This window comes from Enhydra lutris, unplaced genomic scaffold (genome assembly GCF_002288905.1).
Source record: "Enhydra lutris kenyoni isolate GAN:26980312 unplaced genomic scaffold, ASM228890v2 scaffoldscaffold20, whole genome shotgun sequence".
NCBI lineage: Eukaryota > Metazoa > Chordata > Mammalia > Carnivora > Mustelidae > Enhydra > Enhydra lutris.
In genome coordinates, this window is record NW_019154104.1 from 19828797 (window position 1) to 19856031 (window position 27235).

General features: G+C 41.7%; 3 protein-coding genes across 5 annotated transcripts in view; 1 reads left to right on the forward strand and 2 right to left on the reverse strand.

The window, feature by feature from the left end:
* Positions 1-1542, reverse strand: part of LOC111148712 (lin-52 DREAM MuvB core complex component) — a 118244-nt gene extending 116702 nt beyond the window's left edge. Inside the window, exon 1 of one of the 2 annotated variants that reach the window (XM_022505511.1) lies at positions 1499-1534. In XM_022505511.1, coding sequence (XP_022361219.1) covers positions 1499-1529 — 31 coding nt within the window. In that variant the 5' untranslated portion in view covers positions 1530-1534. Of the gene's footprint in view, positions 1-1498 lie in introns of both variants that reach the window. The other variant, XM_022505512.1, reaches the window with a different exon arrangement.
* Positions 1543-2018: 476 nt separating this feature from the next.
* Positions 2019-23828, forward strand: LOC111148543 (aldehyde dehydrogenase 6 family member A1). 2 transcript variants are annotated; one of them, XM_022505185.1, is made up of 12 exons: positions 2019-2158; positions 10167-10223; positions 11214-11288; positions 11466-11627; positions 11841-11919; positions 12338-12640; positions 14668-14789; positions 16549-16738; positions 16949-17130; positions 18736-18915; positions 19183-19281; positions 22338-23828. In XM_022505185.1, the coding sequence occupies exons 1-12, from the start codon at positions 2108-2110 to the stop codon at positions 22440-22442; spliced, it is 1605 nt and encodes a 534-aa protein (XP_022360893.1). In that variant the 5' UTR covers positions 2019-2107; the 3' UTR covers positions 22443-23828. The 2 variants fall into 2 exon arrangements, with proteins under 2 accessions (XP_022360893.1, XP_022360894.1); XM_022505186.1 differs by lacking the exon at positions 2019-2158 and adding an exon at positions 9318-9425.
* LOC111148544 (basal body orientation factor 1) overlaps positions 19009-27235 on the reverse strand; it is a 38761-nt gene continuing 30534 nt past the window's right edge. Inside the window, exons 10-12 of the mRNA XM_022505187.1 lie at positions 25049-25120; positions 24766-24880; positions 19009-19416 (exon numbers count right to left, since the gene is read on the reverse strand). Coding sequence (XP_022360895.1) covers positions 19405-19416; positions 24766-24880; positions 25049-25120 — 199 coding nt within the window. The 3' untranslated portion in view covers positions 19009-19404. The remainder of the gene's footprint in view (positions 19417-24765; positions 24881-25048; positions 25121-27235) is intronic.

The window sequence follows — 27235 nt, forward strand, 5'->3', positions numbered from 1 at the left end:
TAACTACGCTGACAATGAAGGTATGAAATAGTAAATAATAGTGAAAACAGGCAACTCCAGATACTGTGTGTTCTGGGAAACCTTCTCTGAGAGGTGACATCTAAAATGAGACCTGACATTATCTCAGGATAGTGAGATCAAGTCCTGCATCGGGCTCAAGTTCAGAGCGGAGTCCGCTTGAGATTCTTTCCTGGTCCTTTTTCCTCCCCCTCCTCCTACACACATTCTCTCTCGCTTCTCTCTTTCTTTTTAAAAGTGTAAAAAATAAATAAATACATAAGAAAGAACTGAGGGGCACCTGGATGGCTCAGTGGGTTAAGCCTCTGCCTTCAGCTCAGGTCATGATCCCAGGGTCCTGGGATGGAGCCCTCCATCGGGCTCTGCTCAGCGGGGAGCCTGCCTCCACCTCTCTCTCTGCCTGCCTCTCTGCCTACTTGTGATCTCTGTCTGTCAAATAAATAAATAAAATCTTTTAAAAAAGAAAAAGAAAAAGAAAGACCTGAAAGTGCAAAAGTGTTGACATGATTGATTAATCTTTACCTTTCCCAAAGAACTTAGCATTAAGCATTTCATATAATGGGAACTCAGTAATAGCTCTCCTGGCCTGAATTTCCTTATTCCTGAAATAAACTTCCAAGATTTTTTTCCAAACACAAATGTGTTTGAGAAGAAAAAACTACATACCAATAAAATGGACATGGGGATGGTGGCGGTAGAAGCAAAATTTAAATGAGTTCAGAAATGACTGCAAAACCATAACTAAGGCAGAATAGCGCGCAAAAACATGTGGTTATACCAAAACCACTTAACTGCTATCTGAAATGCCCTACATCTTAGACAGCATATAAACAGAAATCATTCACTCACACATCCTGGGGAAACAACATATACAGTAGAGGCAAGAGTGTATAAGTATGTGTATGACCACACTGAAGTGTTCAATTCTCTTCTTCCTCTGGACTCTTCATTGGGAGGGGCCATGATAGGGAAACGGTGCCAATCTACGCAGACAGGAGAGTATCAGGTTTTGCTTGCGGCTTAATCCCGGGATGAGGTCAGTCACCAACCCTAGCTAGGATTTGAGAGAATCGTTCCAGAAGCTCCAAAAGAAGAAAATCGACCCTTCAATGGGGTGCCTGAGAAGGAGAAAGCTACACTAGGTCACCGCATTTACCCCAGCAGTATCTCCTCCTCGGCCCTGCCTCACCCAAATGGGGCTAAGGCAAGGCCAGGGCGATCCCAGTCCTTTTTCCTGGAATGCGCCCCACGAGGGTGCCCTCCTTCACCCTCTTGATACAGAGGGGAAACCGGGCACCTCCAGAGCTTCTGTGAAGAACCGCCGAGCTTGAGGACGAACTCGCAGTGGAAAGAAAAAGTGGAAAGCAAAGTGTTGGAGCCCAAGAAAAAAAAGCGTTAGTTTACGGGGCAGACAGAGTGGAAGTCCCCGGCAGAGCAAAGAAGGAGGTTGCAGGATAAAGATTCCTAAGCCGGCTCTTACCGTCTGTGGGAGACGCCATCTTCCAACCCATGTCACGTGACGTGGCCAACTGTCGGCGGGAAAGCAAAGATCCATAAGCCACGCCCCCCCCAAGAAATCCTATCCTCAGCTCGCAGCGCCGTCTCATTTCCCCGCCCTATAGGGCAATCTTTGCCTAGCCCCGCCCTCAGTGCTGGCCACACCCCCTCGCGTAGGGAAATGAGGTGGAGCGACTGCAAAGTTCTTGAAGGGTCTTATTTATGTTCCTCGGGGAGGAGGGTGGGGCCGCGGTCGTCCATGTGGCCAATCGGGGTTCCCGTTTAGGGGGCGTCTCCTCCGAGGGCTCAATACGGAGTACCCTAGCCAGGGGCGACTGCCCTGCCTCTGCCTACAGAATTTGCTGAGGTGGGAGGGGGCTAGGGCTCCTCCACTTTTGACCAATCGCATATCTCTAAGACTGGGACTAAGGGGTGGAGTCAGGTGTTAGGGCGAGTGATTGGCTAGAGGAAATAGTCTTCTCCACCAATGAGGCGGTGCGGCAGGATTGCGGGGTCTAGGCCTGGCGGCGGTAGAGCTTCTACGGAGTCAGTGTAGGGGTAAGTAGAGGAGAACAGGAGGCGGCTCAGGACCATGGCGGCGGCGGTGATGGCAGCGGCGGCAATGCGGGCCCGGATCCTGCAGGCGAGTGAGGGTGGTACCGAGGGATCGCGAAGCTAGGAATTGCGTCCTTTCCATCCCCTCCGAGCCAAAAAACCCTTCTTAGCCGACTTTCCTGTTCCCACCAGACCCGTGCGGCCCGGTCCCATCCCTTTACTTATTATGCGCCCTCGTTAGGTGCTGGACTGTCACCCCTGGCTCGCTGCCCTTTTACTCTGGGAGGTTCTCCTTCTCTAGCTCTGGCCCACAATCCTCCCCCAGCCCTCCCAGTCCCTGCAGTCAGTCACCCTTGCTCTCACCCCTCGTGGTCCCCTCTCACCTCTGTGCCAGTCACCTCTCTCACACCAGAAATTCCCTTTCCTGGTCTCCTTTGTTAGAGCTCTTTCTCCTGCCCAGAGCTACCAGATTGTTCCCTTCCCCCCATGCTACTTCACTGTCTAATCCATGGTGAAGGAAGGAAGCGCACGAGGGGGAGGGTCAGTGAATGACCTTTGAATCTCCTTCTAGAAAGCTTACACTTTCCAGAAAGGTTTTCCCCAAAAGCAGCTGTCTGCTGAGCTGTTTTCCCTAGCTGTGTCTCTGCATTTTCCACAGGCTGTAGACTGCCCCTTTTCTTGCCAAGACTTTCAGTTAGACTTTTTAGCAAAGTTTCAGGATTCACGTTGTTGGTAAATAAGGACACATAGTTATGCTACCAGTATGACCCAAGCACATGCCAGGGACTAAACGTCTCTTTTTTAAAAAATGATAGAACACGAGGTGAGCTAGATTGGTTAAGCATATGCCTTCAGCTCAAGTCATGGTCCCAGGGTTTTGGGATTGAGTCCTGCATCCCGCTCCTTGCTCAGCGGGGAGCCTGCTTCTCCCTCTAAATGCTGCTCCCCCTGCTTGTGCTCAGTCTCTCTCTCTCTCTCTGACAAATAAATAAAATCTTAAAAAAATAAAAAACTGCTTCATATGTAGAAATAATTCTCTTTTTAAAAAAAAATGAGGTGATTAACATCTATTATTAACATCTATTATATCTATCTATTACAACAGGTAATAGAAAATAAACAGGAAGTGTCAATTCCAAGTTCCTAACCCAAAGTCAGCTCCTAGGGTAACAGCACACCCTCATCAGTGGCCCATGGTGGGGATTGGGTCCCTTCTGAAGCTGGCCTAAGGAGAGGTGGTAGAGCTACAGGAGCTGCATGCCTGAGGCCTGTGGTTTCTAACTCTGTTCATAGCCCTTCCCCAGTTTTAACTGCCTAGCAAGGAGTTAGAAGGTGTGATTTCCTGCGGGAAACATTCTCCAACCTACAAGAAACAACATTGCCCTTCTTGTTACAGCCATCCTAGAAACTTCTTCCTCTATATTGCTGGACCTTTAGATAATATTAGTACTTACCAGGTTGCAGTGAATTCTACTGCAGAAACTTACATTTGTAAGATTCTTAGCAAAGTCAGCAAAGTTTCATATTTAAATGCTATTTAATGGGACAGCATGGAGCATGGGCTGGAAGAGTTTGTCAGATAATCTGGCTATTTCTTGCTGTGATCCTAGTTTTATTTTTCTAGTATCTTTTTTTTTAGTAATAGGGATACAAAGTTTCCACCCTGTGTTTTCCATTACCAACTTATCCTTGAAGTCCTTTACTAAAACTAACTTTTTTTCCTTTGCCTCCCCACCTTTAGTGAGTCACTGATCCTTAAGAAGTTATTTTGCTTTGAGATACCTGAGCGGCTCAGTCCATTAAGCATCCAGATCATTTTGGCTCAGAGTTGAGGGGTGGAAGCTCTGTGCTGGGGGTGGAGCCTGCTTAAGGTTCTCTCCCACTCCCCCACCTTCTCCCTATCTTAAAAAAAAAAAAAAAAAAAAGTATTTTGTCCTTTAAATCAAGGAGAAGATTCTTCCTTCCTATGTACTTTATTGTGGAAATAGACACTATTTTCTGATTCATTTGAAGAAACTTCTGAGTTGACCTGGAAAAGAACAGAAATAGTAATCCTTAGCCACAGAGGAGTAACTGTAACACCAAACTTTGATAAGGGGCGCCTGGGTGGCTCAGTCTTTAAGCGTCTGCCTTCAGCTCAGGTCATGATCCCAGGATCAAGCCCTGTGCAAGCCCCACGTGGGACTCAGCTGGAAGCCTGCTTTTCACTCTCCCACTCCCCCTGCTTGTGTTCCCTCTCTCACTGTTTCTGTCAAATAAATAAAATCTTTAAAAAAAAAAGAAAAGAAACTTTGATAAAGAGTGGTCTAGATTCTGGCAGTCATGAATTTCACAGGATCATCAAAAGGATCTGTAAAGGAAAGAGTTCGTGTTTTCAGTAATTTTAAGTACATTTGGTCCTTGATGTTCAATGGCTAAACTTAAAACTTTTTCACTTTACAGTGGTGCGAAAGCAACACATAATTGTATTTGGAATTTTGAGTTTTTATGCCCCCCCATCCCCCAGTGAAATGCAGTATGATACTTTTGAGGGACACTGGGCCTCAGCAGGGGTCACAGCTCTCCGTCAGCCACGTGATCACAAGGTTAAACAACCGATACACTTATAACCATTCTGTACTCATACAACCATTCTGTTTTTCACTTTCAGAACTGTATTCAGTTGATTATATTAGCTATTCAACACTTTATTATAAAATAGTCTTTGTGTTAGTTGGTTTTGCCCAACTTCAGGCTAATGTACGTGTCCTGAGCACATTTAAAGTAGGCTAGGCTAGGCGATGATATTTGGTAGGTTAGCTATATTAAATATATTTGCAACTTATAGTGGGTTTATCACTCGCATTGAGACATAAGAAAACCAGTCTTAAAGAGACACAGGACTGGCCTTCAGTGATTTGGTTTAAAGAGTACAGGGTTTACAATCATACTTGCATTCTTTCCAAGCTCCACCTTTTTTTTTTTTTTTAAGATTTATTTATTTCAGAGAGAGAAAAAGAGAGCATGATCAGGGGGAGGGGCAGAGGGAGAGAGAGAATCTCAAGCGGACTCCACACTGAGGTTGGAGACTGACGCAGAGCTCAATCTCACAACCGTGAGATCATGAGATGAGCTGAAACCAAGAGTAGATCGCTCACCCAAATGTGCCACCCAGGCGCCACCTAGCTCTACCACTTTCTATTTTTAAGAAAATTTGTGAAGACTGGAATTCATGAATATAATAAAGTCAGTTACCTGATAGTTAAGGTGATCCAGGTTCTCCCAAGTAGTGACTGATGGGGCTGAGATTTCAGGACTTGGTATCTCTTTTTGTGTCAAGTACTGTCCCCAGGCTTTGGGAAAAGGAGAGGTAAGTGCAACTCTCACTGAAGGCTCCTCTGTTATAATGAATGATAAGTGCTAACAGTGGGAGTACACAGAGTACGGCAGGGCTGTAGGGAAACGATCCCAAACTCAACTTGTACATTTCAGGAAAAGATTCCAGAAGGAGTTTGCTTCAGGTTTGAGTTTTGCAAGACTAGCAGACCTTCAGCTAAAGGGAAAAGGGAGTGCCTGATAAAGGAGGAAAGAGTAAGAGAGGAAGAATTTTGGTGTGACTGACTGAAGGATAGTTTCTTTAGCAACAGTGCTAGTGAGTGTTTCTTGGGAAATGAAGATAGGAGATCCAGCTTATCAAAAATTATATGCTAATGTTTTATTATGCCAGATGCAGTGCCTTTTATGCCCTCTTGATGGCAGGGAGACTGCGTGCAAATGAGAAAATACAATTAAGTGGCCCAAAATGCCCAAGTTGGCTGATCTGTACATTTCCTGCTCTGTAAGAGAGTAAACATGAAACATAATTAATAGCAAATGACTGCTTGGTGAATACTCATTCTTTCATTCTGCAAAAATATTACTGAATGCTTACTCGATTCCAGGAATGGGGCCAAGGGTAGAGAACACAGCCATCTAGTGATCTGAGAGGAGAGAGACTTAATAATTAAACTATTATTCTACAATGTGGTATAGGAAATAGAGGAATTTAGGTGTTACATGAGCACTATAACCAGGTGCTTGGCCTAGATTTGAGATTTTCACTTAAAAGCTTCTGACTCTGCTATTTCCCCCTCACTCTCAGAAGTTAACCTTGTTTTTCCAACTTCAGAGGCAACAGAAACCATCAGTTGAGAATTTCCTTAGCTTCTTACTAGCTAACATACGAAACTGACCTGCACTGATGCCCAAAGTGATGGCTACATAGGGAGCCAAGGAGTAGGAGTGAGCCAAGCAGATGGGATGAAACAATTGCAGGCAGGAAGGGGCAGCATGTGCACAGGAAGAGAGAGCACAAAACGTGTTCCAGATGCCTACAGCATAGGTACAAGGAGGACGTGGCCAGCTATGAAACTAGATTAGTAAAGATGCTGTGTGAAGTCTTGTAATCAGCATCAAGATTAGTTTTTAAGAACAGAGGAAAGCCATTGGAGCTCTTTAAACAAGGGAGTAATCTGCCCAGATTAGTGTTTTAGAAAACCCCTCTAGCCATGGGTTGGGAAACCAGATTAAGAGTGCACAAAAGTGGAGCCTGTGGGGCGCCTGGGTGGCTCAGTGGGCTGGGCCTCTGCCTTCAGCTCAGATCTTGATCTCAGGGTTCTGGGATCGAGCCCTGCATCGTGTTCTCTCTACTCGGTGGGGAGCCTGCTTCCCTCTCTCTCTGCCTGCCTCTCTGTCTACTTGTGATCTCTGTCAAATAAATAAATAAACTCTTAAAAAAAAATAAGAGTGGAGCCAGGAAATCTGTTAGGAAACAGTTATTGAAGTCCAGGAGAGAAACAACGATGATAGAGACTGTGGTGATGGCAGGAGGGGTAGAGAAAAAGGGCTCGGTTCGAAGGACTACTAGGAGGGCAGATTGCCAGGATTTGTTTGATTCAGTGTGGAGAGAGGGAAGGAGGAGTTGGGGTGATGATGTTCAGGTTTTCTTTTGGGTAACTAGGTGAATAGTGGCCCCCTTCTCTGAAGGTGGGATATAGAAACAGGGCAGCTTGGTGAGAGAAAGGTGAGTTCAGCTTTTTCTTTTCTTTTCTTTTCTTTTTTTTTTTTTTTTTGGTTAAAGATTTATTTTTTTTTTAAGATTTTTATTTATTTATTTATTTATTTGACAGATCACAAGTAGGCAGAGAGGTAGGCAGAGAGAGATGGAGAAGCAGGCTCCCTGCTGAGCAGAGAGCCTGATGCGGGGCTCGATCCCAGGACTCTGGGATCATGACCCGAGCCGAAGGCAGAGGCTTAACCCACTGAGCCACCCAGGTGCCCCAAGTTCAGCTTTTTCATTGTGCACCTAAGTAACATCCATGTTGAGGCATGATGAGGACACTTAGGTGGGTATTACCTGAAGAGGAAGAGCTGGCTGAGAACTACAGATTTGGACGCCATCAGAATCTAGAGCCCCAAGCCACAGGAGTTGATAAAATCATCCAAGGAGAATGCCCAGAATGAGGAGACAAGAAGGCCTAGGACCAAGTCTTGAGGAATTTAATTAGTTAGTAGCCAGGTAGCAGAGGATGAGTCAGCAAAGAAGGCAGAGAAGTGGCAGAAGAGATTTCAGGACATCCCTGAAGACTAGTGAAAAGGGCACAAAAAAGTCCAGTACAGGAGGACCAGGAAGCACACGGAATGTAGGAAATCACTGGTGTTTAGTCGTGAAGGCTGGAGTAGATTGAAGGGTTAGTGGGAAATGAGGAAATAAGGTCATTAGCAAAGAGAATCCTTGCTGTTGGTTGGAGAGAGGTTTAAGTTTCAGGAAAGGATAATTGGAAGTGTCTGCGGTGGGCTTTAGAGCACAGGCAGAGATGGCCCGCAGTTGGAGGAGAGGAACCTTGTCAGTCAGTCCATAGGTAATAGTTGTGCACTTCTGTGCACAACACAGAAGTCACTTAATCCTCATAGAGCTTGCTAGCTAACTGCTCCCTTCTAAGAGGAAGGGAGGAAAAAATGATGGGTATAAGTCAGTTTTGTAGATTGGCTAGTAAGAAGTTGACATTCTCATCTGTTGGTTTCTGTTCCCTCTGAAGGAGGAAGAACAAAGGTCAGCTCCTGAGCGAGAGGGGGGGGAAGCAGCAGGGTTGGAAGCTTTGAGAGAATAAGGTTTGAAATAGCAAGGAGTGAGATAAGCTTTTAAGTAGCCGGGAGTAAGAGCAAATAAGTGGCAGGGAGATAGAGAATGCAAGGAGATATGAGATAGTAGCAAGGAGATAGGAGAAGTTTTGAAATAACAAGGGGTGAGAGCAAAAAGTGTAAGAATAACACTGAATGAGCACCGACAACTTAGCTATTTTCCATATCTGGACAGTCTTGATCACAGTAACTGCAAAGTAAGTGACTAAGACAGATGCAGTGCCTACCTTCGTGAAACTTCAGCCTTTTGGGCAACAGACAAGTACCCAGGCAATTAAAACACAGATAAACCTGATAGGGGAAGTACTGGCTGCTAACCTGGTCTGGGGTGAGGGCAGTCGGCCACCCAGTGGACCTTTAATTTGTTCTGTAGATACTTATTAAACACCTGCTAGGTACCAGGTACCATGTTGGTGTTGGGAATATGGCTATAAATAAGACATGGTGGACTCCAGAAGAGTGTTTAGTCTGAAATGGTTTTTGTGGGGAATGGGAGAGGAAGTAGATGAGGCATTTGGAAGAACCGTTTGCTGGCCCAAAGGATGTGCATCCTTTCCCCTGGATAGTACTGCAGAAACACAAATTCTTCCACTTCAGGTAGCCCTAAACCCTTTGGTTAACATGTCTATCTTCAGACGAAATAAAAGATTATTAGATTGCAGTTTTCCTTTATATCCCATTCCAAGTGTTTCAGTTTTCTCACTTTGACTTGAATATTTCTTAAATCAACTTCTATAGCATATATACAAATGAGGAGTTATTTTATTGTAACTGGCTCCTCCCCCCTCCAACTGGATTATATCCTTATTCAATGTTACCTATACGTCACATTCTTTTCCTACATGTGGCATTTTTTTAAAACCGCTTTCTTAAAATAAAATCGACATAAACCATACATATTTAAAGTATACCATTTGATAAGTCTTATATTAATATACACCTGTGAAAGCATCATCACAATCAAGATAGGGGGCCTATCCATCACCCCAAAAATATTTCCTCTTACCCCTTCTTCTGCATTTCCGCCATCATCCCCAGGCAACCACTGATCAGCTTTCCAACACTATGTTTGCATTTTTTAGTTTTATATAAATGGAATCGTACACTGTGTACTGTTTTTATGTCTGACTTCTTTCACCCAGTATAATTGTTACAGTTATCCATGTTACTGCCGGTGTGATGGTTCCTTTTCCTTGGTGAGTACTATTCCAGTATATGGATATGGATATACCTCATTAGTTTCCCTGTTCCAGCCAATGGCAGACATTTGGGTCGTTGCTGAGTTTGGGGCTATTACAAAGCTGCTATGAGCATTTGTGTTCAGGTATTTATATGGGCTTATTATCCTTACATTTGACAATTGGTTATATACTATCTGACATTTGATACCTATTGTGTCAGATACCATTGAAGAGTTTTCATATTAAGATTTGTGGTGACTACCATTTCCAGGCCAAAAATTAGGAAAATATGGCCTTAAAAAAAGTGTTTTATATTATGATTTATATTATGGTTTCTTATTTTCTCATAGTTTGCTGTACCTCATAGTCTGGTATCTTTTCTCTTCAAAGACTTTGTGACTCTGGGGCGCCTGGGTGGCTCAATGGGTTAAAGCCTCTTGCCTTCAGCTGGGGTCATGATCTCAGGGTCCTGGGATCGAGCCCCACGTCAGGCTCTCTGCTCAGCAGGGAGCCTGCTTCTTCCTCTCTCTCTCTCTGCCTCCCTCTCTGTCTACTTGTAATTGCTGTCTGCCAAATAAGTAAATAAAATCTTTTTTTTAAAAAAAGGCTCTATGACCCTTAAGAGCAAACACCAAGTCCTTTTCCATATACCCACAGCAACTGGTGTAATGTTAAGTATATGGTAGCCATTTGCTACTATATATACAATAATTTTCTGCTCTCATTTATCAAAATAATCATTCTTTTACCCCACAGGTCTCTTCCAAAGTGAATTCCACTTGGTATCCAGCATCCTCCTTCTCTTCATCAGTGGTAAGTTTATTTGGCACTAAAGTTGGACTTCTGAGAAGCAATACGGTTTAATTTGGGGGTATTCCCATTTACCTTCTTAACATAATTGTGATCAGAATATATGTGAAATTTTCTATCTTTGTTTTCTTACCTAATGTTATGTTTGTTATATGTCATAAACATTTTCAGTATTGCAAAGTGCTCTTTATAGTTATGATTTTAATGGCTGCATAATAGTCTATCAAATATATATAGCCAGAATTAACTAAAAATGTTCCCACCTAACACCTAGATTGATTCGGTTTTTCAATATTAAAAACCCAACATTTACTTATATAGTTTTTTCCTTCTTTTAGATTATTTCCCTTCTGAGGTAAGATTACTGTGTCAAAAAATACAGACATTTTCATAGCTTCTAGAGGTTTTATTGATCCTGCCAGGTAGCTGTCCTCTTCACAATCTTTCAAAAATTGTTTTTATAGAACTGTCAACCATTTGTAGTACCTAAAATTAATAAATAAGGATAGGTGCTCGAAGTCCTTTCTATTTAGAAATATATACTGTAAGTAACACTGTAGTCCATCAACTTTTTTGGTCCACAACCCCCTCTGAAAATTTAATATAAGCAAGCTACTTCTCAGAAGAACTACACACAAAAATATTTTTTTTTTAAATCTTTTGATCATAAAGGTCATACCTGCTCATGGTGGCCAACAAGTCATACTAGCTAATCTTTGTTAACACAGAAACTGCTACTTTTTTAGTAGAAGCCTCACAGTGACATCAGGTTCCACATTGTGCATTAGTAGGGAATTTTCCTTTCTCAGAGAGATCACAGTATTGAGATGCTCAGCCACATGTTAATGAACACTACAGACAAGTATCTCTTTCCTGGTGGTAACATTTCTAGAGAACAGAAGGTTCATCTACCAACCCTGAATTCCTTCCTCTTTGTGAAAGGGAGAGAAGCAATGAACTAATACAAGGTTTTGTGGGGTTCTTATTTTCCAGCCAACTGTAAAGCTCTTCATTGATGGGAAATTTGTTGAATCCAAAAGTGACAAATGGATTGACATCCACAACCCAGTAAGCAAAGCTGCCTTGGCATTTAAGCTGGCTAGCCTAGAATTCCGGAAATGTGGTGGGAAACGAGGGACCTGGGTGTCTGTCATATGAAATACATAGTGGCTGCTGCTGTGACTAGATGAAAAATGCAGAAGGCGGGGCAGGGGCAAAAGATGATGTATTGCTTTTTCCCATCAGGCCACCAATGAGGTCATTGGTCGGGTTCCTCAGGCTACCAAGGCTGAAATGGATGCAGCTGTTGCTTGCTGCAAACGTACTTTTCCTGCATGGGCAGACACTTCAGTGTTAAGCCGCCAGCAGGTCCTACTCCGCTATCAACAGCTCATTAAAGAAAACTTGGTAAGAAATCAGAATGGTATCATTTTCCAAACTGTTGCCTCGGATACTTGTCACACCCACAGAAGGCCCTGTCAGCCGCCTTCCATAACTCTGCAATCCAGAAAGACACAGATCATGGCTTCCTCCCTGGAAGTTTTGTTCTTCCTTGGCTACCTAGGAACTACAGGGAAGCACATCCTTGCATTGGTTTCTATTTATATGTATTTTCTCTAGAAAGAAATTGCCAAGTTAATCACACTGGAACAAGGGAAGACCCTTGCTGATGCTGAAGGAGACGTATTCCGAGGCCTTCGTAAGCTGGGAGTCCCTCTTGGGGGAGTTCAGGAACTCTCTGGGAAGGAGCAAAGAAAGATGGGAGACAGAGATCTCAGAATGGGAGGTTACTTCTTCCTCTGTGTAGATTTTGCTATTCCATGATATCTTTTATAATACTTATGGAAAATGGCAATACTTCCCAGGTACATAGGAGATCAGTTTCCTTCATTTATCTTACTTGATCTTCTAGCAGGTGAATGCATGTCACTCTCTTTTTTTCTCCCCACTTTGGAGAATCTCATTTTGCACATCCCCTTCACGTGGAAGGGCCACTCAGTGTTTCTTCCCTGTGTCATCAGCCTGAGCCATTCTCTAGCCTTAGGGATGACTAGAGCATGACACAGCTAGGTAGTGCACAGTGGAGAGCTGGTGGCCTGACTGCTTCTCTGCTCCAGAGGTGGTCGAGCATGCCTGCAGTGTGACATCCCTCCTGCTGGGAGAGACCATGCCATCCATCACCAAAGATATGGACCTTTATTCCTACCGTCTGCCTCTGGGGGTATGTGCAGGCATCACTCCGTTCAACTTTCCCGCCATGATCCCCCTTTGGATGTTTCCCATGGCCATGGTGTGTGGAAATACCTTCCTATTGAAACCATCAGAGCGAGTTCCCGGAGCAAGCATGCTTCTTGCTAAGTTGCTCCAGGACTCTGGTGCCCCAGACGGAACACTGAACATCGTCCACGGACAACATGAAGGTAACTGCCCTTCTGTATGTGGCACTTAATCTGGCTGCCAAAAAAATCAAGGTGTTGAGGGGTGAAGGTTGAGTGGTTTTAGGATGAGGAACCGAGGGAGGAAGGGATTTACTAAAAGTGACCTCCATATCAGAGGTAATGTTTATGGGTACATCTGTGTGCTCAGGTAAACTAACTGGAGAATAACGATGCTTCTTGTCCTACAGAGTAGATTGAGACAAAGAAGTAGGGATTAGGGGAAGACACAGATAAAAGAGAAAGTTTTCTCTTCAGTACTGAGGGAGTTTATAGATCTCACAGAGACTAAAGACATTCTAATTCACGTAGTAATAGCGAACACTTAAAAAGCACTCTAGCCTCTGCCTTCAGCTTGGGTCATGATCCTGGGGTACTGGGATCGAGCCCCGCATTGGACTCTCTGCTCAGCAGGGAGTCTGCTTCCTCCTCTCTCTCTCTCTGCCTGCTTCTCTGCCTACTTGTGACCTCTCTCTGTCAAATAAATATTTTTTTTTAAAGATTTTATTTATTTATTTGAGAGAGAAAGAGAGAATGCACACAAGCAGAGGATAGGGCAGAGGGAGAGGCAGGCTCCTTACTGAGCAGGAGCCTGATGCAGGACTAGATCCCAGGACCCTGAGATCATGACCTGAGCTGAAGGCAGATGGTTAATGACTGAGCCACCCAGTTGTCCCAATAAATAAAGTCTTTTAAAAAAAAAAAAAAGCACTTCTGTTTCAGGCACTGTTTCTAGGGCCTTTCAAATATTATCTCATTTATTCTTTATAACAATCCTCCAAGGTAAGTACCGTTGTTTTTCCATTTTACAGATAAGAAAACCAAGGCATTAATGAAATTAAGTAATTTGCCCAAAGTCACACGGCTAGAAACTACCAAAGCCAGAATGTCAGTACCCAGAAAAGCTGACTTTTAAATACTATGTTATATTGCCATTCACGTGAGGATACAAGAGTATTTGAGAGTCCCAGTATATAGGGGCAGTTAAGAAAATATCATATTCTTGGGACGCCTGGGTGGCTCAGTTGGTTGGACGACTGCCTCCGGCTCAGGTCATGATCTCGGAGTCCTGGAATCGAGTCCCGCATCGGGCTCCCAGCTCCATGGGGAGTCTGCTTCTCCCTCTGACCTTCTCCTCGCTCATGCTCTCTCTCACTCTCTCTCGAATAAATAAATAAAATCTTAAAAATATATATATATATCATATTCTTGATAAAAGGAAGAGTTGAGTACTAAAAGCCTGGTATTTTGGAGTTGCAGCCTTCAGAATTAGAAGAAATAGCAAATGAGAAAAACAATGAAAGGGAAGAGGCAAAATAGAATTAGTAGTTTAAAAATTTAAGAGATGGAGGTGACTGGGTGGCTCAGTCAGTTAAGTGTCTTGACTATTGTTGGTTTTTTTTTTTTTTTAGATGTATTTATTAGAGAGGGAGAGAGAGAGAGAGAGCAAGCATGAGGAGGAGGGGTAGGGGGAGTGGAAGAGAGAATCTCAAGCACACTCCATGCTAGCGCAGAGCCTGATGCTGGGCTTAATCTCACAACCCTGAGGCTGGGGGTTGAGAACCTCGAGTTGAGGACCTGCGCCAAAACCAAGAGTCAGAGGCTTAACCGACTATGCCACTGGCTTGCCCCCAGCCCCGCCCCCCAACTCTTGGTTTTGGCTCAGGTCATGATCGCAGGGTCCTGAGATAGAGTCCTGTACTGGGCTTCATGCTCATCAGGGAGTCTGCTTGGGGTTCTTCCCCTCCCTCTCCCTCTTCTTTTACCCTCCTCCACCTACTCATCCACATGCACGTGCACATGCACAGACTCTCCCTCTCTCTCTCAAATAAAATAATCTCTTAAAAAAAAAGAATTTAAGAGATGAAAAGAACTTCAATTTGGAAATCCAGGATAGAAAATAAAAGTATGGAAACTTCTCATTCATAGCAGTGGGAAAGGGGAAATTTGCCATGTTGAGAAGCCCATAGCCATTTGTTCCTTTGTGGTAATTATTTCTTTTCTTCTTAAAGCTGTAAACTTTATTTGTGATCATCCGGATATCAAAGCAATCAGCTTTGTGGGATCCAACCAGGCAGGAGAGTACATCTTCGAGAGAGGGTCAAGACATGGCAAGAGAGTTCAAGCCAATATGGTAACTTCCTATTCCTTTTCCCCCTAAATCTGTTATATGTATTAAAAAAAATTACCTACGAACAGCTCTTCAACAGAGGGGCTACTATGCCACTCTAATGCCAGTGTGTCTTTATTTCTATTTCATCCTGGATGTCTTCCCTCTAGCCATAAACCTTGCGATGAGTTTTATGCTAAGTCGCTTTAATCACCTTTTTAGCTTATACACCTAATCTTGGTTTAAAAAAAAAAAAAAAGGCATCTTTCTCCCTAAGAATGTTATTCAGATTCTTTGGGCTTTTGCAGTAAAAGCTAGCTTCTGGTTCTGGTCCTGTATCTTTCTTCATACCATGTTTTGTAGCCCTTTATCCTTTGTTCCTCTCAAGGCATATCCTAACTACTATAATGTCAAAGATGTGCTTTTCCTAAGAGTCCGAGCTATTTAAGGTACTGGGAAGAGCCAAATATCCCTGTATGTGAGTGCAGTTTACCTGGTTGCATAGTTTTGCTGTTCTCTTACTGGCTCCTTGCCTAATACATAGTAATTCTTTGATACTGAATATAAAGTCCAGTGGCTACTTTTTCACCCTTTAGTTAGTGTTGCAGAAAGGATAGCCACCTACGCACAGGCTTAGAAACTGTTCTGATATGCCTGCTTACTTCTTTTTGTGGCTGAATGTCTTTTGGCCAATTTGACTTAAGTCCCTCCCACTTTACTCCATCGTATTTACTGGGTGTATTCTGTGTAACAGACATGGTATCTATCCATGCACTCCATTGTAGTTGTACAGTAGTCCCTCTTCATCGGTGGGGGATACCTTTCAAGACCCCCAGTGGATCCCTGAAACTGCGGGTAGTACTAAACTCCATGTATGCTGTATTTTTGCCCATATATACATATGTATGATATACTTTATGAATTAGGCACAGTAAAAGAATAGTAACTAATAATAAAATAGAACAATTTTACCAAATCACTATAACAATATGACCTCTCTTTCAAAATATCTTATTATACTTAACTCACCCTTCTGATGACGACGATGTGAGATGATAAAATGCCTCCATTAGGACATGAAGTGAGGTGAATGATGTGGGCGTTAAGACATAGCTTTAGGAGGAACATCTGCTTCTGGGCCTCAGTTGACCTCAGGGGACTGAAACTGTGGAAAGTGAAACTAGGGACTACTGTATCTGGAAACCTATGTATGGAAATGGCCATGCTTTCCTACATAGTTGTGTATGATGAGGCTAGGTATCTAGAAGCAAGCCAGTTTGGGGAACCTCTTTCCAGAAATGGTGTATCAAGAGGTCCACCTAGTTTGCCTTTCAGCTAGACACTGACATTGTTACTAGCAACTCTTTATTTACATTGATGTTCATATAACTGGAAATCCCAGCAGACAATAAATTGTTTCCTATCTAACTTAGGAAAAAGAAAGGAGTTCTTGGTGCCCGGATGCAGTATTTAGCCTGTCAGTTTGACTGTGATTATGTGGCTGGAGTTTTTGTTTTATTTTGTTTTTTTGGTAATGGTTTTGATCCAAATAAATACATACCACTTTATCAGCTAAGAAAGTAGGAAAAAAAAGTAACTTGGAGACTTTCTCTGTGCTACCACAACTTCAGCAGTGTCAAAATAATAAATCTAGCCTCAAAGCAACAAAGTGTAAATTCTCCCTATTTTTAAATTCTCATTTGAAATCTCAGATTCTTTGCTTAATTTCTGGGCCTCATTATATTTCCCATGGAAGATTCATGTACTTTCTGTATTTCCTTAGGGAGCCAAGAACCATGGGGTAGTCATGCCAGATGCCAATAAGGAAAATACCCTGAACCAGCTGGTTGGGGCAGCATTTGGAGCTGCCGGTCAGCGCTGCATGGCTCTTTCCACAGCGATCCTTGTGGGAGAAGCTAAGAGGTGGCTGCCCGAGCTGGTGGAGCGTGCCAAAAACTTGAGAGTCAATGCGGGTAATCAGTTATCTGCCTAGCTCCTTTAGGCTTTGCATCTGTGGCACTAAGCACTTGGTTTTAGCATTGGCCTTGACCGATGGGAGTAATCACATCTACTCTTTAACCATTGCCTCTCTTTATACCGTACTTGCCATTTGGATTCATCTTTAGTTAACAGTCATAATTTGTGATAATGAAGACCTTAAATGTTTTTGTGTTGGTTTACAGGAGACCAGCCTGGAGCTGATCTTGGCCCACTGATCACCCCCCAGGCCAAAGAGCGAGTCTGTAATCTGATTGACAGTGGAACAAAGGAGGGAGCTTCTATCCTTCTTGACGGTCGAAAAATTAAAGTCAAGGGCTATGAAAATGGCAACTTTGTTGGACCAACCATCATCTCAAATGTCAAGGTGAACAACTCTGGATTATTTATCTCACAAACATGAGCACTAAAGGCACCTTAGAGGCAATGGAACCCCATCCTTCCAATTTATAAAGGAAGGCATTTAATTACTGAGACGTCAACCCTTGACAGGATTCCTCAGTTATTTTATCTAGAGGCTGAATGAGTCTCCTATCCTGACTCCCCACTTCCTTTCACTATGCTAGCGATTGGCAAACTTTCCATAAAAGGCTAAATATTAAGTCTTTTTGGTTTTGCAAGGATAGACAGTCTCTGTTACAACTACTCACTCTTCACATTTTAGTGCAAAAGCACAGTAACATGGTGTGGCTGTGTTCCAATAAACCTTTATTTATGGACAATGGAATTTTAATTTCAAATTAATTTTTCATGTCATGATTGATTTCTTTTGCAGCCATTTTAAAAATACAGAAGCCGGGGCACCTGGGTGGCTCAGTGGGTTAAAGCCTCTGCCTTTGGCTCAGGTCATGGTCCCAGGGTCCTGGGATTGAGCCCCGCATCAGGCTCCCTGCTCAGCGGGGAGCCTGCTTCCCTTCCTCTCTCTCTGCCTCCCTCTCTGCCTACTTGTGATCTCTCTCTCTGTCAAATAAATAAATAAAATCTTTTAAAAAAATAAAAATAAAAAATACAGAAGCCATTCTTAGCTTGTGAGCTGTACAGAAACAAACAGCAAGCCACATTCAGCCCATAGGCCATATTTTGCCAATCCTATCTTATATTTTTTACATATTTAATGCGAGTTTTTTCTTCCCACTCCTCGTTATCTGGCTTATAGCTCTTGCAGTGTTTCCATCAATATAACCTCCACTCAGTATTTATTAAGTACCTTCTCTGTGCTGCCTCTTCACCAAAAAGATACGAAAGAAAAAGTATGACTCTCAGTTTTTATTTATTGAAACTCTGCAAGTCTCACAGCTAAAATTAATGACTAAATCTTTGGAAATTCCTATGTCCCCACTAATCCTATTATAATCCTGAATAATTAAGAGTTGAATGTAAGTGTAGTAGAAATCATGAAGTCTCTTGTCACAGAACCATAGGGGGAAAATCCACTTATTAGCCACAAACACAGCTAACTGCAGTGGTGAAGGATGTTTTGAATGTTTAGTGTGACCTGATATCGAGTTATAATTGCACAGACTCATTTGGGAGGCAAAGGAGTGAATGAGAATGAATTATGTTATGGAAAATTTAGCACAGGTTTTCTTTAAACAGAAACACCTTCCAGTGGTGTTTCCAATATACATTTGATTTATAAAAAAATGAATTTTCATGTAACTTTTCAGTAACATAACAATTGTATAAACAGGTTATACAGTTATAAAAGAGGAAATTAATGATGGGTCATGGGATCTAAAACTATGGTGCTTAAAAGACGGGAGTGAAATTGTTGTTAATGGGAGTTTCAGATCGTTTATATGATTGTCAGCTTGGAAGTTGGAACACAGCAAAGACGGACTTTTTTTTTTAAAGGTGGTTTACAATGAAGAGAGGTTCCTAGCATGAAAGCTGTCCATGTAAGCAGTGGGTAATAACGTACCAGATAAACATCAAGTACTGACTTCTTTTCTGGATGTATCACTCCTGACAGACAACAATGACCTGTTACAAAGAGGAGATTTTTGGTCCAGTTCTTGTAGTTATGGAGGCAGACACTTTGGATGAAGCCATCAAGATAGTAAATGACAATCCGTATGGAAATGGAACTGCCATCTTCACTACCAATGGAGCCACTGCTCGGAAATATTCCCACCTGGTGGACGTTGGACAGGTTTGTGTACAGGATTTTTAGGAGATTCTTGTAGCCATATACTGTTTACTATCTAAGGGAGATGGTGAAGTGATTGGTCGCTGCCCCTCTGATTTCCCATAATGCCCTATTTCTTCCTCAGGAACCAAAGTTCGTGCGTGGGATGCAGGAGAGCGTAGAAGTTGGGGTATTTGGAATTGGTCGCTGTGATGTCAGGCATTTGTGCTTCTAGATGGAGAGTTCCTTTCTTTGAGTCCTTTTATTTGACGTGGATTTGTTCTGCTTTAGGTGGGGGTGAATATCCCTATTCCAGTGCCTTTGCCAATGTTCTCGTTCACCGGCTCTCGATCTTCCTTCAGGGGAGACACCAATTTCTATGGCAAACAGGTAACTGTAAGAAAATGTTTTTTCCTCTAAGAAAGTTTCTTGAACATATTCAGGAACAAGGATTCTGCAGGGAAGGGCCTGCCAGTAGCTTTTGTGGGGTCATACGTTGTTCAGCAGGGCTTGTCAGGAAGTCCCCTAGAAAAGATTTAAAAGGTAACAAAATTTTGCCAAAGCTGCTCCTTCCTGAATAACTCAAGGCAGCAAAGTTTTGGAGCAAGAGCAAGAGGAAGTCTAAGCTGTTATGTGTATCCTTTCCTCTGCCTGAGATCCTCTCCTCCTGCCTCCCCTCTTTCATCTAACTCTTATTTATCTGTCTTGTCTAAGTTTAAAGCGTGGACTCCTCCAGAAAATCACCTCTGACTCCACCCTCCCCTTCCTCAGTGCTGGGTTGGGTACGCCTTCATGTGTTCCCATTGCATTCTCCTGTATGTTACTCATTTACAAAAATTTTACTGCGCACCTTCTTTGTACCAAACCCTATTCTAGGCACTAAACTACATCACTGAACAAGGAAAATAAAGCAGATCTGGAACTGAATGGCCTGGTTTCGAACTCCAGCTCATCCAGTTACTAACTGTGTGACTTTGGGCAATACCCTGTGTCTCAAGTTTCTTATTTATAAAATGAGAATAACAATAGTACCTGTAATTCATAAGGTCAGGAAGATTAAATCATCACTATTACCACATCCTTCAGCAGCTACGTATTTCCTAAGGCAGAGGCACAGCAGGTTCACATAGTAGCAGAAATGGGCTGGAGCACAGAGAGTGAATGAGGATGACAGTGGTAAGGAGGGAAAGTCCTGTCAGGCTGTGTAAGCCACAATGAGAAGTCTTCATCCTACCGTAATTATTATTTACTTCTTAACTGCAGTACCTGGCAAAGAGCAAGTGCTCAAATATGTGTCAAACAAATTGGCTAATGGAACTTCTTTGTAGCCCCAGAGTGATGCAGCCATTTCGGAACCTTCAGTAATTAAACCATGTTTCCTATACAGGTCTCTTTCATAGTTCAATAAAAGAAAGAACAGTGCATGTCACGTAGCAGAATGTTAAAACGATGGTTTGGTTATTTATAGAGGCAGCTTATTCAGTTTGTGCATTAGTCACAGGTTTGGTAGAATTGGCTAGTTTGATACTATTAACAAAAATTTCTTTCGAGGGAAGCAGAGTAAAACTTTTTTTCCTCCCCTGTCTTGGTTTACTGTAAGTCATCCTGGTAAGTGAGGTTTCTTAAAGGAAAAGACTGACCCCCATACACAGTTTGAAGTCTTAAATTCTTAGGAAATCAAACCGCTATTTTGCATCCTGGAAAAAAGACTTGAAAGTAGATTATAATCTCTCAAAAAAAATTTTTTTTTTAAAGATTTTATTTATTTATTTGTCAGAGAGAGAGAGAGCGAGCACAGGCAGACAGAGTGGCAGGCAGAGGCAGAGGGAGAAGCAGGCTCCCCACAGAACAAGGAGCCCGATGTGGGACTCGATCCCAGGACGCTGGGATCATGACCTGAGCCGAAGGCAGCTGCTCAACCAACTGAGCCACCCAGGCGTCCCCTAATCTCTCAAATTTTAAAAAATATATTAACATGGCCCAGATTTTGTCCAATAATTCTAAGAGTATTTTAATTAAGCTAGTGTTTTTTTTCTAACAGCATCTTCTAGCTTGCTAGTATTTTTTTAAGATTTCGTTTATTTAATTATTTGAGAGGCAGAGGGGAAGAGCAGAGGGGTAGGAAAAGTGACAAGCAGACTATGCTCCGAGTGTAGAGCCCCATGAAAGGCCCCATGTAGGGCTCAATCTCACAACCCTGATATCATGACCTGAGCCAAAGCACATCAGAGGATTAACTGTCTGAGCTACCCAGGTGCCTCTAGTTTTAGTATTTTTTGTGTCAGATCTGAACAGTCTATTCTTTTTTACTCAAGCCTATTCTTACAAAATAAACTATATATATAATCTTAAATATGCTGAATTTTTAAAAAAGATTTTATTATTTAGGGGCTCCTGGGTGGCTCAGTGGGTTAAGCCTCTGCCTTCGGCTCAGGTCATGATCTCAGGGTCCTGGGATCGAGCCCCGCATCGGGCTCTCTGCTCAGCGGGGAGCCTGCTTCCCCCTCTCTCTCTGCCTGCCTCTCTGCCTACTTGTGATCTCTCTCTCTGTCAAATAAATAAAATCTTTTTAAAAAAAAAAAGATTTTATTATTTATTTGACCGAGACACAGCGAGAGAGGGAACACAAGCAGGGAGAGTGGGAGAGAGAGAAGAAGCAGGCTTCCCGCCGAGCAGGGAGCCTGATGTGGGGCTCCATCCCAGGACCTGGGATCATGACCTGAGCCAAAGGCAGATGCTTAACAACTGAGCCATCCAGGCACTCCAAATGTGCTGATTTTTTTTTAATCCCCATTATAGGTGAATTAGAAGTGACTGTGTATAATATCAGACATTTTACTTTAGATTTGTACGATATTATGGGTTTTACTACATCAGTATAGAGCTATTTATCACTGACATTTGTCAGAAACGGCCTAATATGTATCTCATCCCTTCATGCCTTTTTCTTCTTCTCAGGCAGGAGAGAAAAACTAATAGCAGTTACTTCGCTACAATGTTTGTAGATCCTTTCATTTTCCCCTCACAGTAATGCTGTGCTGGGCAATAGGTCACAGGCAAGGCCCAGAGTTACATGGCAGCCAATAAGGAGAGGCAGGATTTGAGCCATGACCCAAGACCTCAGAGCACATGATAATCAGCCGGAGGAACAGAATCTACATCAAGTATAACAGATTACATTGTTCGGTTTTTCCATTTAGATCCTCTTGAGTAGTTTCAACATGAGAGCTAAGGTTTGACTATTTACTATGTGGGAGGTATTATGCTAAATGTTTTAAATTATCTTGTGAACAATAGGTTGGATTTTGGTTGCACTAATTCCTCAAGTGGGAACATGAGTAGCACTTCATACCACCTCCTTCAAAAGTTGATTGAAAGAGAAATATGAAACCCCCAGGAATATATGTTAACTCTTTTTTTTTTTTTCTCCCCTTTGTTCTCTTCAGGGCATCCAATTCTATACACAGCTAAAGACCATCACTTCTCAGTGGAAAGAAGAAGATGCTACTCTTTCCTCGCCTGCCGTAGTCATGCCTACCGTGGGCCGTTAGAAACAAGTCTGTTCCTGAGTAATCTCCCTGTATTCTTGACCAACTTCATTTGCCAACTTTGCTCAAATCAGATCCCTAGGACTGGAATACCTGGTAACTAAAATCTTTCTCAAGACCATTAGCCCCTGTCAGGTTGCTCTAGGGAGATTCCTAGTATAATTCTGAAACCAGATTTTCACTTGCTTTTCTTCAGTTTTTGAGGTAACTGTTTTAACTGTGAAATGCTTATATGAAATGAGAACTGAGACCTACTTTCTAGATGTTCTCCCCTTTTCTGATGACTCGAAGGGAAGATGAGTGTATATAAAGATCTTCTAATAACTAGAAGAGGACCTCTTGGATGGGGAAATAAGACAGAAATAATTCACCCTTCAGTTGATCCTCAAACACAGCCCTATATAAATGGCAGTAGGGGAGACCCCTCTGCCAAGCTTTCTTGAGCCTCTCATTTATCCCACACTACACAGGACGTACTCTGTTTCTACTTATCCCACAGTTGTGACAACTGCTTTCTTTTCTGCTGAATGCCACTTTGTCCTAGTGACTCATGACCACTCATTCTATCATTGTCACTGTTCCTGCTTCTTAAAATCACTTCTCAAGGATGCCTCAGTATGCACTGGCACTGGATAAATCAACTTTTTGTTGGGTATACCAAGTGTTCAATTTTAGATTTGGCTTCAAGAGTCATTAATGTTTCAGCCATTAATTCAGATGCAAATCAAGTTTCTTTTTTAGAAAACTATTTCACAAGTTTTTTAGGCCCAGAAATCAAGGAGTATTCTAGCCATCAAAGTGTGCAAGACTTTTGCCTTAAGTAAGTATAGCCAGATATTACTTGCCGAATTTTTTATGTTGTTCTTTCTTCTTGCCTGCATTTCTCATTAGTGATCGTTTTTAATGAAAGAACTCTTAATGTAGAGTAATTGACTGGGGCCTAAGAAATTCCAAGGCTCTTCATGACATGAAATAGTAAAAAGAGAAGTGCTTCGACGGATTCTTTTGCTACCATTAATTCAAGTGTCTTTATGCTTTTTCTTTTATATAGCTAAACTTTAAGTCCGAACAAACAGATGAGCTAAAAAAACATAGATTCCCAGTTGAATCAATCTTTTCTGATACAGTTTTTAGCCAGTGAACTAGGGGAAGGCTCCTGACTCTGAGAAAATAATCTCTGGTCTCAACCAGATGACATAGGTCATTTATTTTTCTGCTTCCTCATTAGTCACTTGGGTAATGTTAATCTGCCCCGTGGCAGTGATTTGGTGAATTAAGAACAGTAAAAACTTGGAAAACATTTGTGCACTCAGTGGATTTTAAGCTTATCACTACCACTACAGAATAGAATGTCAGAATCTTCATTTAAGGTGATTGGAACTTTAATAAAATACATTTATGACCCTTATGGGTCTTTTTTTTTTTTTTTTTGGATTTGCCTTCCTAAACATGAGTCAATAGAAATGTCTAATTTGGTAATAGAATACCCCTTTTTATCTCTGCTTATCACAGCTCCAACTGATAGATATTTAATCCAATCCAACAACTGCAAGCTGGGTTGAATGAAAGGTCATATTGTCTAAATTCCAAGTGGAATTAAATATAATCCCAGAGATTCCTAAGTTTTCCTTATATTTAAGGGAAATCACTTTTTTAAAATACTGACTCATCAGAATTATGTTGCTCTAATTGGAATCAACTCATTTGGCTAGCTATTTGCTACTTAGAAGAGTTTCTTGGTACTTAGATGGAAAAAAATCTGCAGTTATATTCATGCTAGTAGCAGCTTCAAAATTTAATATTTTCTTTTTGCTCTGATGTGGCCTCATTTGAAATTTCTGAGATCCTATGTTGTACTAATTGATTATAAATAACAAATTATAAATAAAAAGCTCCTAAAAAGAAAACCTGGCTTTTTTTTATTTTTTAATAATGCCTTTCCTAATACTGCCTTTGTCCCTAGCTTGTAGAGACTCAGACTTCCCAGCTCTGTTCAAAGCCAAGAGTTAGGTGGTCATTATGTTTATTCTGACATAAAAGATAGTACATACTTTGGCTAGCCTGTATATTTCACAAAGCAATGGATAGGTTTTTCACATTTACCGAAAGAGGCACAAATGTGCATTTGCATTAAGTATAATATGCCTGCCATAGTGTAGATATGTTATAAAAATGTCCACAATCTCATATTAGTGTCATTACTCATTTCACTGATCCCTGAGAGCTCTTGATTAGTAGAGAAAAGCACTATGACCTAGAAAGAAGTTGCAAGGGGAAAAGTAGCAGTAACTGTGTGTATTGTTTGGTTAGATTATAGACTCCTTACTATGTCAGACTCTCGGGATCCTTTCTGAATACTGGGTATCATCACTTCACCAGAAGAGTCTGAGATTGGTACTTGCTGAGTGATGAAGGTTTGATCTTGAAGCTTACTTTCATCCCTGCAGTAATAACAAAATGACAGACCTGTCAGCAACCACATACACATGGAACTTGGTTCAGAACAGTAGACTTGTCAATAACTCCCACACAGTTCTAGCATATATAAAATGTACCCACAACCATTCTGATCAGGCTCACGGTCGTTGCTTTGTCAAGAGAGCTCTTACCCAGATTCCTCTCTCTCTCCATCAAGAACAACATAGTCTGGAACTGGAGGCCTAGAATGCTGGCTGTATTTCCTGTGGTAGGTAAAAATTAACAGTGAGTTTGTGTCTCCTCACGCCCCGTATTTCAACTACACTTAAAGTGCTAAATGAAATGTTTCAGTTGGAGGAGATGCTTATTTTCAAAACTGAGCTTTACACACACATAGAGTGAATATAGTTAGGCAAGTTAATACAAACTTACTTTCTTTTAAAATTGAGACCTATTGAACTTAAATGGAAATATTTATGGAGATAATCAAGATGGTGATACACATAGAACAGCTATTAATGGTGATGGTTAAGACTCAACCAGAGTACTGACCAGAAACATGGCCAGAAAAATTCCCTTCCCACAAAAAGAACCTCAAATACAGAAAAATTACCCAATGGAGACAGACCCAATATGAAATGTCTTTTACATTGGAAAGTCTGATTTAAGAACAGGAAATAATCATATCCTAATTCAATATGCTAGTGGAAAGTAAGCTAAACAGAATTATACAAAGTATATTAAGTTGATGTGCCAGGAGATAAAGACACCTATTCTCCTAAAACTGGTCCTCAATTAGATGCATATGAAAGCAGGACAAACCCATTCAAAATATGGCCCCGTTAAATAGTCTAATAATGATACATAAAAACAACATACTTTGGATACTACTCATATCTGAGTTGTAGCCACAGTGATTGCTGATGCACAAAAGAGTATAATTTATTGGTTATACTCCTTGACTTTGTTTAAGCACAAAGAAAAATACCATACTGTTAGAGTCACAATCATATAATCAACTGAACTCATAAACTTCTAGTTACTGTCTTTGCCTTGACCATTCATCATCTAATTCCTCTCCCCTCTGGCTTGAGCTTTCTCATTAAATTCATCTTCACCTCACATTTCACTATTCTGTTCCCATCTTTTCCCTTCATCCAACTCTGGCATGAGATTCTCACAGGCTTAGATTTGTTCCATTGTGGCCAGATTTAAGTTCATTGCTTTGGTGTGAAATATTTCTACTCAAATTCCTTTGTTTTTCCAGTGTTGAAAACAACACAATATGGAACTAGAACTCTGGTTGTTTCTTGGGGTACAGAAAAGTCAACTCACAATGAGACAGACATTCTGGACCTGTGGTCTGGATTCTGCCTCCACCTCTTAATAAAAAACAAAAAAAAAAACAAAACTTGAAAGGCTACCAGAGACACAAAGTCCACCATTTTCCATTTAACCTATAATTCTTTAATCTCTGCTCTTTTCATTGTCCTCTTACTTGTTCTCCTGTTTATTTTAGTGGTTATTCCTAGCCTCAGCCCTTTACTCGTCTACCTTCAGCCACTCTCCTATACTCAACTACCAGTTTTCACTAAAAATTCTCAAATCTCTGTTCCTAAGCTCACCTGTACTCAAATCCCTATTTACAAATGCCTCAAGTATTTTTCACTTCAACATATTAGCATCATCTCCAATTCAACACTGAAAATACTCCTTGCCATTTCTTCTGCCCAGAATGTTTTTTCCTCCACCCTCTGCTCCTATTTACCTTTTATTTTTTTTAACATCTTTTTTTTCATGTTCCAAGATTCATTGTTTATGTACCACACCCAGTGCTCCATGCATTACGTGCCCTTTTTAATACCCACCACCAGCTCACCCATCCCCCCACCTCCCTCCCCTTCAAAACCCTGTTTGTTTCCCAGAATCCACAGTCTCTCATCTTTCATCTCCCTCCACCCCGGTTTACCCCAATTCACTTTTCCTTTCCTTCTCCTAATGTTTTCCATGTTATTACTTATGTTCCACAAGTAAGTGAAACCATATGATAACTTTCTCTTCTTGACTTATTTCACTCAGGATAATCTCCTCCAGTCCCATCCATGTTGATAGAAGAGTTGGGTATTCATCCTTTCTGATGGCTGTGTAATATTCCATTGTATATATGGACCATATCCATATGAATATCCATTCATCTATTTAAGGGTATCTTGGCTCTTTCCACAGTTTGGCGATTGTGGACATCGCTGCTTTACCTTTTAGAGATCAGCTCAAGCTTTTACTTCCTCAGTAACTTTCCCAGACTCCTCAGTTTGGTCAGATTCCCCCAATCTAAGCTATCTTACCATTATAAAACACTCCTTGGAGCCAATGTCATA